Source organism: Carassius gibelio, chromosome A7 (genome assembly GCF_023724105.1).
Source record: "Carassius gibelio isolate Cgi1373 ecotype wild population from Czech Republic chromosome A7, carGib1.2-hapl.c, whole genome shotgun sequence".
Taxonomy (NCBI): domain Eukaryota; kingdom Metazoa; phylum Chordata; class Actinopteri; order Cypriniformes; family Cyprinidae; genus Carassius; species Carassius gibelio.
Genome location: NC_068377.1, coordinates 33,392,268 through 33,405,132, shown reverse-complemented (window position 1 = coordinate 33,405,132; position 12,865 = coordinate 33,392,268). Strand labels below are relative to the sequence as shown.

The window sequence follows — 12,865 nt, the reverse complement described above, 5'->3', positions numbered from 1 at the left end:
CTCTTGTTTTTGGTCACATATTTTAACATAAAATGATAGAAGAAACCTGACTTAACACACAAAGACCAGTGTGGAAATTTCAGCTTTGAGATTCACCAAAAAGTGGTCCATTTTACCTGCTTTTAACCTATGAAATGAACGCAGAACCTTTCCACTCAGTCCTACATGGAAAAACTTTGTACATCATTGTGTCTCCTTGAAAATGTAAGCTAAAGATGCACTTCCTCAAGGTACTTAAGGTCCTCTCAGGTTTGATTAAATCAATGCTATAAAATGTAAACCCCAAAAACAAAGGACAATGCAGAGAGCCTCAGAAGAGAGTCTCTCCTCTCCACGTGTGAACGCATATCATGGCAGACTCTTCTGATAGAGGGGAGGAGTAACCACACACACACACTCTCGCTCCGCCATGCTAGTACGGAGGCTATGCTCTCGTCGCTGCTCTCTGACCCCAGTGGCAGTACTTTCTTCCTCTGCCGCGGTCTAGACTCGCTCCCCCTCACCGCCAGTCAGAGCGAGGCTCGCCGCCTGCCTGCGCCGCTTCTCCCGCGTCTCGCCGCCAGCTCGCCGGAGGGTCTCCCAGGGTCGAGGGTCCTGCCCCTGCCCGGCTCCGAGTGCCACCTCCTCGGCTACCGACATCTGCATTCCCCGGCGTGTATGGAGCAACATCTTTAAAGGTGGGCGAGAGAGAAAGAGGGTCGTTCAGCCTCTTCTGCTGTGTTATGCAGCCTGGAAATGTACGCTTAGACAGGGAGCGAGAGAAAAAAAAAACACACAAAAGGGTTAGAGGTGGCTTGTCATTGAGCGGCGGTGTCAGCGCGGCCACTCACCCGGGGAACGATCACCCTTCGCGGCGGGCGCGTTGGACACACTTACGCGCGACTTTACGTGTTTTTAACCCGAAATCTCGGGGATATTTTAGTCGGGGGTGATGTAGGTTCAAGTTGATCTCTTTTGCGTTCTCTGAAGAGTGGAGTCCGCACTTGAAACATGATTTGCAGCCTTTATTTTGATCGTTCCCTCGCATTGTTCAGCCGGAAGCAGTCGAGTTGAGCGCAAATAAACATCACGCGGTTATATATTTAACGCAATGGCAGGTTTTGGTTTTAACCCAGCTAAGCTAGTGGTTGCTAGCTAGAAAAGGTGAGGAAAGCGATTTTTTTTTGCAGAATACGCGCAGTAATAAAGATGAATATTGTTTTATGCAATAAAGTGAATTTTCAAAAAAACTTTGATTTACAAACTAGCACTTCACCTGTAGCGTTATTCGTAATTTACTGGAAAAGTTTAAAATCAAAAGATAACTTAATGACAAATACGTGTAGCCTATTTCGTTTTTAAAAACTGTAGTGAGTTTACACCATATACGCATGACACTTTTAGATTAAATGAAAATGATTTTAGTTATAATTATGGTTGTTATTTCTGTCATTTGTAATACCATACTTTTGCAAAATTGCATGGTATGAAGTAAAGCTACAAAAATATTGAACAGGAGCTATTAAAAAAAACAAGACTCATAAATAATTCATCATTTTAAAAAAACAACAACAACAACATTTAATTGATTGACAGAATACTACTGACTAATGCTTGCATGTCTAACACTACAGAACAAAATTCAACAACTCAGAATTAATTTGCATCACATTTTAAATGCCTTCAGCCTCATATAAAGTAAACTTGTGTTGAAAATTTGGATTTTTACACACTACTACAGTAGATAACATGGAGAGAGCAGTGCCACACTTCACTTATTCTTTTTTTAGGATGTGCGATAATGAGTTGCCTCATTAAATGATATCTAAAATCTAGTAGTGTGATTAACTTTGTGTGCTGCATTCATGTAAACAGTAAATAGTGGTCAATGTGATTGTTTTCCCATATAATTATTATTTTGTTTTATTGCTTGTATTATATTTATATATCTTTCAAAGAGTAAAGTGTAAACTGATGGCAACATGCGATACAATATTTACACTAAATATGTTATAACATCTTTTAAAGTAAGTGGGTGAAAGTTGTTTTGAGAGGGTTTGGATGAAGTAGTTAAGTGTTCGGTCATTAGGCCTTTTTGAATCATGTTTATTTTTGTCAACACTCTTGCTTAGATTTTGTTTTCAGCTTTCTAAATCAGATTAAGGTTTGGATCATGGTACTGTTATATTGTTCAGTCTTTGATCTGTCATTATTTTTGGTTAAATTATTAGATGTTTGCCAGAATTTTTTTTTATATTTAAGCAGATGTATTTGAGAAAATAAAATTGATATGCACTGTAAAAAATGTAACTTAAGTTTGAATCTAAATTAACAGTTGTTGTTTTTTTCTCTTCAACTCAAAAATATACTTCAATATGACTAAATACACCTTTAAAAAACATGCAAAAGTCATTTTGGGTAGTAATGGGTAGAAGGGTAAAGACTTTCTACAAAGAACATATATTATGCATAAGATATATTTTTTAGCAATACAACTTTAGTTATTTAGCCATTTCCATGTTTTACCATCTATTTTATTATTATTATTATTATTCTGTATTACTCTTACGGTCATTTTATGCAATTGATTTCACATCATAATCTTTCTTCACAGATAGTATCTCATCCTCCATCACGGCACTGTCAGGGGTTCTTTTCTGTGTTTAAGTGGAGGTTCTGAAGGATGCTGACTACGTGGGTCGCTCCAGGGTCCTGGTGAAGTGTCTCATGTGTCACGTGGACAAAGAATGGCCCACAGAATGCCGTCACAAGGCAAAGTGACCATCTCGGTGGACGAGTACAGCTCCAACCCCACGCAGGCCTTCACCCACTACAACATTAACCAGAGCCGCTTTCAACCGCCACACGTGCATATGTGAGTAACAAGGGACAATGCACAGAAATACAGTTCAGGTTCGGTTTAGTTTTTAGCTGTTCTGTTTTGTGCGCTCTTTGAAATTAAGAAATGCATCAATTCATACGTTTTTTTTTCCTGGTCTGTCAGGCTCGCAGTATCTCAAAGCCTTATATGTCTAACATGGTGTTTGTTCCTAAATAAGCAAACTTTGTAATAGCTTTGGACTGCATCCTAAACAAGATACCTTTAATAGCATAATGATCTATGCAGGTCAGACAGAAATAGATAGTTACTATCACGTTTTTCAAGCATTTGGTTTTTATATCAACCTCAGCTGTGGCACAATATTACATATTTCAGGTGAAACATACACCAGCCTTTTTGTCAAATAAATTTTCATGCACTGCATTATGTGCAATTCAAAACCGGATCGTTCACTCTACGTGGAGTGGTTTGTGGTTTGGAGGAAAAAAGTCTTTGCAGCAGACATGCTGTTTTTGAGCATTATTCATTTTTGGTCTTCCAGACTGTTCAATATGATGAAAAAATTGCTATTGTAGCATGCCGGTGTCATTACGAAAGCTTTTACATCATTCCAATTCTTATAGGCCGTTTTTTTTAGGCTGATAATTTTTTGCACAAAAGTATAAACTGATCCGTCTTTTGAACTGTAATATGAGGAAGATTAAAAAGGCTGCATCATTATATTAAAAGTCATTGGTGTGTGCATCGTCGCGAGGCCTCTGATTCCTCTCTAGTTACAGCCCTGCTTCATCCACTGCTTTCTCCCTAATCACCTCCTTGCTTATAGAGCAGTGTGTTCTGGGAAAGCAAAGGCTTGTTTAGATTGGGGAAATAATGATTGTGTTTACCAGAGGCTAGCGTTGCTGGACATAAACACACACAACTCGACATTCGCGTGAAGAAACGGGGGACCTTTATTTTTGGTTTTGGTTTCTTGTCAGCATGCACTGGGATTTGCTTTACTTCAAAGCTGCATCTGTCTGATCTGGTCCTAAGTAAGCCTGAACAAAAATGAAATAAAATACAAAATAAATAAAATAATGAAAAATACAAATAAAAAGACAGCAGCTGTGGTTGCCTGAACTTTACTGTAAAAGTTAATGTGGTGGCAGTATTCGCTGATTGAAATACAATTTGCGGTAAACGTATATTTCATTAAGTGAAATAATGTTAATATATACCAAATTTCTAAAATCTGTTTTTACCTTTATAATAAAGTGACAACCACCTTCAAAGATTTAACGTAAAACCCTTATGCACATGACTAATAAGGAAAAACAAAGAAAACATAATTTAATTGAAAACCCATCAAACGTGAGTGTGTGCATATGTTATTTTTACTGTAAATTTTAAGATGACTTGTTCTTTTGCTCTTTTAAAAATGGTACATTTAACAGTATTTTACAGTAAATTACATGAAATCACATTAGAGCTATTCCGATATTTCACAATACTGTAAGGGAACTTTTTATCGTTAAAATTATGATCATTTTGTTAATCCTAAAGGTTACATTTTTAGATTACCTGGAAAAATGTTTTTTTTTTTTTTTTTTTTTTACACACTGAACTGACATGCAAACCCTTTTTATATCAGTTACATATTTCTTTGTGTACGGATACAACAAGAAAAATATGTAGGATAGGATTTGTTTTTATCCACTGGGAGTTGGTCTTTGTGGCAGTTCCATACAAGAGTTTACAGTAACTTTTATAAGACTAGCTCCTGTAGTTGGTTGTTGTCAGCTAAAAAGGAAAGGTTTTTTAGAGAAAGATTATAAATATTTATTTTGCTTTGGAATCATGTGTATAGGCTAGATGAATTGTGCACCACACCAGGAACAAATCGGCTCAGTTTGGATTCCAACTTGACCTCATGCGTTCTTCATGTAGGTGGTTTAGCAGGGAATTTCGTTACACTACACAGTAGAGACGGTGTGTGTTCAGACGATCATGGCCATGACCCAGTTATGCACATGGCCCCTGTGCATCGACAGCAATTATCCTCGTTAAAGCTCACCGACATGACCTCAGGAGTCAGAGGAAGACTTAGGAAGAAAGGTTTTTCTCTTTAAGAACTAGCACATTTGTCAGTTTTGGTTCCCTCCACTTTTTTAGGCACCTATTTTATTTTATTTTTTTTCTGCTCTTGTTTGCATGAAGCAAATTCATAGCAACAGAAAGCATATGCTCCTCTTGTGCTAATCAGGTCATGTCAACTATTGAAGCTTGTGTGATATTTGGGAAGCTGATTTGTGGAACGGAAATGCTGAGCACATTGTTTAACAATATCTGAAGCTGATGTGATTTCTGTGTTGGGTTTTTCTTAATTTTTTACTGTGCTTAAAAGGCAGCACTTGGTTTAAACTCTTCTCATTCGCAAAGTTCTACTATATATATTTGTTTATCAAACTAGTATTACATTTTTGTGTAGATAATTTCAGCCTCAGATTTGCATTATTGGATAAATATAATATGTAAATTTTGAAAATGTTTGAGAATCTAATATACTGCATTGTAATTTGCTGTAAGTGCTGCTAGTCTGGTCTAGGTATTTCTTTACCTATTGTCTTCCCTACATCTTTTTTTATTTGTTCCCTCTCTTTCTATCTTTGTGATTGAAATCGGTTGTTCACCTGCTCCCTCATTACCCTTCCTCAGCACAGCCTCCTTCCACCTGAAATTGGTTGTTGCCTTTTTTCTTCTCAACCTGATCTAACAGAAATAACCGAGCATGGCCCAACAGCTCCTGTGCTTTTATTTCTACAGCCCTCTTTAATAAGAGTGTAATTGATCTTTGGCTCCATTGCCATGCTCTTTAATATGCATGTGTTCAGACCTGAATGAATGCCAGCCTAAAAATAATCGGCTGTTCAATACAAAGTAGATTGGTTATGGAATCACAAAGAGAACACTGAGAAAAAAATATATATATTCCTATTTTTCATAGATTCATCAGTGGGATAATGCTTTAAGTTGTGAATGTGAATTTGCAATCATTCAAAAAGAGTTAGCTGTTTGGAATCAGTGTGTCAAATTATTTACTTGCTTACTGAACTTCACATTATGATTAATTTTAATGTCTTTCTCAAACTGAAGCGGATTTAGTGTACTTTAGATTTGTGAATAAATTTAAAGTAAAGTGTGTAAATCACTATCATTACTAACTTGATTATCTTTATGGCAATTTGGGGTACACGATAAATATCGGCCGATAATTAATGCGCATTTCGTAAAGCCGGTTCTCTAATCAGTGGTAAATTCCATCAGGTGGAATTAACCGCTGATTAGAGAACCATCTTCACTGATGAGATGCGCATTAATTATCGGCCGATATTTATCATGCACCCCTAATGGCAATGTGTAGTTAAGGATAATTATTTGCAACAGATAATAAATATATAATTCATTACAAAATAGGATTCTGTAGGAAACATTACAATGTTGTGCACTACTTTGAATTATCCCTATCTTTTCCTCGCTCTCTTTCTTTTATATTTCATATTTTTTATGCGGCTATGATTGGCTTTCTTCAGCCTTGTTAATTTCTCAACCTTTGAATAATTAAAACGCTCATGAAAGTGTGAAGCATTTAAGAATTTCAACCCAATGTTCAATTCATCCCAGCCAGGGGGGAGAAGAGGGTGTACGTATCGAGCTAAACGAATGCAGCACACTTTCCTAGCACAAACAAACCACCGCACACAAAGACTTTTATGTTGTTTGAATTACGTCATGTATTTATCTTCTTGTTGGACAGAAGAAAGAAGAATACTGTTGCTTCATGAAGGCTGTTTCTCTTCTAATTTGAGAAAATCATTGTTTTTTGTGTTTTTTTTTGATGAATGGCTTGCAGAAAATTCTTCTTTTAAAAAAGGATATGGTGACTAGGCTGGTTTTTTTTTTTTGCATTGACGTGCTGTGTACAAGCAGGTTTCGCCACACCTGTCTTAATAGATTTATGTTAGGAACATTTACATTGTCTTTCTGAAGCACATGAATGACAAACGTCAGGAATTGAGGGCAGTACGTACGTTCGTGTGCGTATCCGTATGCGATGCGTGTAATCGAAGTGCATGAGATTGAAAATATTGGAACTAGCGAGGCTTTGCATGGACTGTAATTGCAGTAAGCAGCACTTTAGCTGGCCTCCGTAATGCAGATATCCTGAAGAACTAAATCAGAACTCTCTCTCACCCCATCGGTTCCTCCGAAAGGCCTGAACTCTTTCTTTCAGGGGGATCTGTTTTAGCTTATATGTGTGTGTGTGTGTGTGTGTGCGCGGGAGAGTCACACAGAACTTCCAGAGGCCTTTGAAATGAGAGAACCCTTGATTAAACTCACACAGCTTCTGTCCGCTGAGGCAGCCACTGCACAAGGTCATGGGGGTCAAGTGACAATTGACATTGGGCAGGTCTGGGAACTGTACGTTTGAAGATTTTTTTACATTTCAGCACAGGCAACCATGCACTTCCCTTCCAGACATAAAGCTCTGTGGCCGATACAAATGTGAAGATCCTGCTTAATCGATTGGCCAAAATGTTCCACTTGTGTCTCAGATAAAGGACGTCTGATTTGCTAGTTCTGAATAGATTATTCGTTAAGATTAGACTGGCCTCATACTCCGCTTTAGATGTCACGGTGGACTGCATTGCATGCTCTGTAACTTTTCCTTCAATTTACACATTAATTTTGTTTCCTTGTCAGTGTGAATTATAGTTTTTGGCAGAGGGCTGAAAATGATATCAAAACAGGAATCCTACTTGTTTAGGAGAGAGGTAATACAACAGATTTTTGAGTAAGAACACAAGGTGTGGAGATACAGAGTGGTTTCTAAAAGGGCTGCAAATCGTCAGTTGTTCTAATTGAAATGTTTGTTCATGAAGTGCTTCCTCATTCATCCTCATCCTCCTCCTTTTTTTTCATCCTCTCTCTCTCTCTCGTTTTTTGCTTTCTGTGTTGCTCTGCAGTTTATTGAATTAGCGCCGACAGCTGAGAAGCACAAGATAAGATAGAAACGCTGTGTCTCTCTGTCTGAAATGGATTGCATTGCTATGTATGAGGGAAGGTGCTTTACTGCACGTACAGCTTGATGTTTCTTCACCAAAGTAGTATAAGCAGACCTGCACAAGTGGAAAAGCCAGTAAATATGTGGCTCTTCTTGATGATTATCATTATCATTTTTATTCTTTGGCCCTGGTTCACAGAGCTTCCTGCTCCTGCTTGTCTTACACACACACACACACACACACACACACACACGTGGCCCTGAGTGAGGCAGATAAGCCTGAAAGTCCATTTCCTGCTGCAGATCAGTGCAGTGGCGGTGCTATCCGCATCAAAGGCTTGACTGCAGGGCACTCTTTTCACTGCCCTGTGCCCCACATCTACCAAACCTGGCCCTCGGAAATATTCATCCTGTACACAGAGAGTTCACTCTCTCACAACGGCTCTTTCTCTCCGTCACTCTCTCACCAAATTCCTACATTAAAGAAGGAATCTTTTTCCATGGGGGGAGAGAAATGCTAAATATTTCCTAGTAGTCTGTGCAGAGCTCTGATTTATCCTTCTATGAAGAAATTGCATGCCGTCTTTTAATGGCTGTAACTTAATTTTTTTTTTTTTTCAATATTCTGTAACTTAAAAAAAAAAAAAAAAATCTGTTTGTCCGGCTCTCTGTTTATCTGTCTATGATATTTGTGATGTTGTCATATTTGTTGAATTAAATCAATAAACACTATTGCAGTGAGTATTAATTAATAACATTAATATTAAGACTTCAAACCTAAGAAAGCAGATAATGGGCGTCTGATATTAATTAGCAGTCGGAGCACTGCCTTTAAACCCGCAGACCAGAGGTCGGGCTCTAAATTAACCGCCTATTGACCGGACAATCATTATGTCATAATGAGTGCTGGGGGGGGTGGAGGGGTGCTATGCTAAAGTAATCATTCCTTTCTTCTCATTGGACAGCAGGTGTCTCTGTGCTGTAAAGCACATTGATTAACAGTTCCTCTGTCAATTGCAAAGAAGAGTGGGTGGGATCACAATGTAAATCTGGCTATATGAATGTCGAAGGAAATAGTCGGGTTCAAAAAGCTTAATTCTGAGAGAAGTGGATTTTGAACCCATTTTGCTCTGATAATGGATGCAATGTTCACTTATAGGCTGTTGGAAAAAATCTGGAACACTGCCAATCAGAACATATTTGATGTTTAATATACTGTTATGCTCAGCAGGATTTGCAACCAATGAGAGTGTGCAGTGGGCGGAGCTACCCAGCACAGCATACAGAAATAGAAACCAAGCCACCAACAAAATGTCACTCATTTTTAGCTCTGATTGTGACTTGACTGACACGAAATCTCAGATTTGCATGGCAGATAAACCTTTTATCAGATATCTTTAATCACTTGTCACTTTATTTCTTCCCATGAGGACTGAGGGCACTATGTTAACAGTGCTGTAAAGGGAAAAAAAGTCTAAATAGAAACCATCTAATTGTTCCCTACCTCGGTTTTGACCTTACAATCAATTGTGGCTGCTATTTACAAATTTTAGGTTATTTCTTATAACAAAAGCCAAAGGAAGGAAGAGCGATCCACAAATAGCACGCGTGTTTTCGGCTCTCTGAAGTCGATGAACTGAGTCTGGTTTTGAAGTTTTGATACAGTTCAATCACTTGTTGTTCCTGAAGGTTAAAGAATCAAGTGAGCGCTGTCAAATAAAGTATCTTTGAACAAAAATCAAAACGCTTTCCTGTGCAATATGACACATGTATCAAGTAAAAGAGCCGGGTGTATCCGGAGTCTAAGCGTGTGTGTTTTATAAAGGTCTTTTCTTGACATGAGGAAGTGTGTTCTTCTCATAGCTAAGTGTTGTTTTTATCATACATTTACTGTGGATTTGAACAACGGTATCTTCATTCACTCAGTTTCCCATTCTTTCCAGATATATCTTGCCTTTTTCAGTGTCACTCTCTCTCTCTCTCAGACACACACACACACACACACACACCTTCTAGTTTTGCTCTAATGCAGTTTCAGTGGCTCTATAAGCCCTTGGTCCGAATAATCCTTTCTTCCCCCCCCCCCCCCCCACGTAATAAATATTTAAAAAGACTGTTTGAATATTTAAAACAATGAGCAAATATTCAAAAGGCTCGATCCGGTCATAGCTATATTTGTGGCTGTGGTGTTTTTTTTTTAATAGAGCGCACCTTGAACAAATGTTTTGTCAGGTAACCTGAAGAAATGTGCTTAGTGTTTAAACATCCAAATAAATTGCTTTCATTGTTAAAATGTCATTAATAATCAATTGAATCAATCAGTTTTTAAGGGTCAGGAATACAGTTCCTCCGGCATCACGCTTGCACCACCAAACTGTTTGGTTTCCAGGTAAAAGAAAGTTTTAAAACAATTTTACATTAAGATAGTACATGGTTTTCATTTTTCAATTTCCATTTTGGCGTTAAATTGTTGGTTTACTTGTGAAACAAATCCTGTGAGTTGCGTGTTCAGGTACCGACAGAAACGCAGCTCTGTAGAAAAACCTTGTTGACTCTAATAGATTCATGCGAGTGTGTGTGTGTGTGTGTGTGTAGCCCACAGAGTTCAGCACGCCAGCCACTGCCATTACTCTGTCGAGTCTTTTATATCTGTGGCTGGCCTGACCACCACAGACCTCATTTAATCAATAAGTGCGGGTGTGTGTCTCTCTCTCTGTGTGTGTGTGTGTGTGTGTGCGGACATGCTTTTATTTACTGCATTGTGATCAATAACAAATATTATTTTCTGTCTGTCTGTTTCTCTCGCTCCTGTTTAAAGTGTGAGGATTTTCTGTGCAGGTGGTTCAATTCAGATATGACTCGGTCATATGAATGTATTCACAGCTTAGACCAATACTGTTTTTCTTTTACTCATCCATTCATTTTCCTTTACTGTGTTTGTTCTTCCTTATGTGTATGTGTATTTCCTCCTTTTCTATCGGTCTTCTCCTTTTTGTTGTCATTCTGCACTATTTTCTTTTCTTTTATTTGAGTCTATTCTCTTTTATGTACAACTGCTTAACATACTTGTTTTCCTTAATGGAATTGTGTGTGTGTGTGTGTGTGTGTGTGAGTGAGTGTGTGTACTGTGCACAACCACCCACCTCCCTTCTTAAGGTCCTTTATATTTTTAGTCGAACAGGAGAGGTAAGTGTTAATTAGAGAGCCCAGGGCTTTTTGTCGACTGACAACCCTTTTAGTAATGAAATAATAGTGTGGGGAAAAAAGTGCGGCTTATTGCACGTTTCTGACTTCAATTACAGCCAAGATCCTTTTTTCATTCCTTTTGAGTTATAGAGGAGAATTTCTTCCACCCGCGTCCTCCCCCCAAACTATCTTTGGGAAAATAAATAAAAGGATGTTCAGACAAGAAGAGAGTGATTCTCTTAAATGGACATCAAATGCGAGAATTTCTGAAGGCTGCCTCCATTTTCAGAGCTTCTGCAACAAAAGATTTTGCTGTAGTTTTCACTTTTCCACAAAAGCTGTTCATGCAAATGTGAAAATGTTTCTGCAACAACAGTTTTTGCATTCCATTTCCAAAATATCTATCTGTCCATCTGTATGTCTGTCTATCCAACTATCCATCTATTCTTTGTTCTGTTTGTCTGTCTACAAAAAATAAAACGTCTGGAACAAATGTCTTTGAAACAAAAAAGCATGTTGAATTCCACTGACTGAAAAAATAAAGAATTGCATTAACAGTGCTTGCATTTTTATGCCTTGTATTTTCAAGGCTTGCATTTTAGGAGATGAAATTGAACATAGTTGTTTATTTAATTAAGCTCTCAGTATTTCCATTCAAAACAGTTATCACACATTTTCATAATTAAAAATTCAATAATTCATATTCACCTTCCAGAGTTCACTTCTGAAACATTCAATCTCTTTAAAAATAGGATGTATAATATTCGACAAGCATTTTTACTTAACAAATTCGCTTCCACTAATTCAGTGGCAGAAAATATTGCATTGCCGGGAACTGCAGGAATAGCAGTAGAGTACCGATGCATGATCTGCAATCTGGGTTAAGGCTAGATGACATACAGCAAAAAACTACTGGGCATGCACAAAACAATATAGCGTAATTTTTCTCACGCTGTACAATAATAATTACAGTAGGTTTAGGGGTAGATTTAGGGTTGGGGTTGGTGTAGGCATGAATAAAACACAATCTAAATTCAATTTATGTTTTTTTCTGTATCCCTTTGCTATATCTGCTGTTAGTCGCTCACCTGCAGGTGGCGCAAGCAGCTGTTGATGAAGACCTAAGCAACAGGTAGAGCAAGTCATTAATTCACAAAAACTGATTTATGGAAATGGAGCAAGCGGTAGAAGTTATGATTATCAGGGCCAGTATGTATTTGCGGAAAAGCTGATTAAGACTCAAAAGCTGTGTTTACATTTAATTCAGCATCTAAGCTGTTGCTTGTTTTCCCCATCAAGCCACATGTAAGCAGCTTTCTCTACCAAATGAGATTATAATGCTACTTTACTCTACACTCTTTTTTGTTTTTGTTGTTGTTGTGTGTGTATGGTATTGTATAATGTGTATTGATGTGAATTAATTTTGGACAGTAAACTCTATGGGATGCAAAACAATTTTTGCAAGAAATTTCAGCAATAAATAATTTAAATGCATAACATAAATGCAGCCTTGATGCACATAAGAAACTCCTTCAAAAGCATAAAAAAAGTCTTACCATCCCCAAACTTTAATGGTAGTGTATAATAAGAAATGTGGTTCAATTTCAATGTCACATAATGAATCCTGTCCGGTCACACATGATTCTGTTATAGATAAAACTTTTTCCACTTCAGTGATGCTTCATTCACATTTTTTGGGGGGGTTTGTTTTATCTTGTTACGTGCATGACATTGACAGACTGATTTAAACATGTCGCTAAGCTCATGTACTTATGCAACTAGCTTGCTAACAGTTGCGTACAGTTATTTCTGCT

The 12,865-nt window shown here is 37.7% G+C and overlaps 1 protein-coding gene across 1 annotated transcript in view; it reads left to right on the top strand.

Moving 5' to 3' along the window:
* The first annotated feature begins 535 nt into the window (after positions 1–535).
* Positions 536–12,865, top strand: part of LOC128017318 (metallophosphoesterase MPPED2) — a 49,152-nt gene continuing 36,822 nt past the window's right edge. The window contains exons 1-2 of the mRNA XM_052602648.1: positions 536–677; positions 2,594–2,854. Of these exons, the coding sequence (XP_052458608.1) occupies positions 2,727–2,854 (128 nt within the window). The 5' untranslated portion in view covers positions 536–677; positions 2,594–2,726. The remainder of the gene's footprint in view (positions 678–2,593; positions 2,855–12,865) is intronic.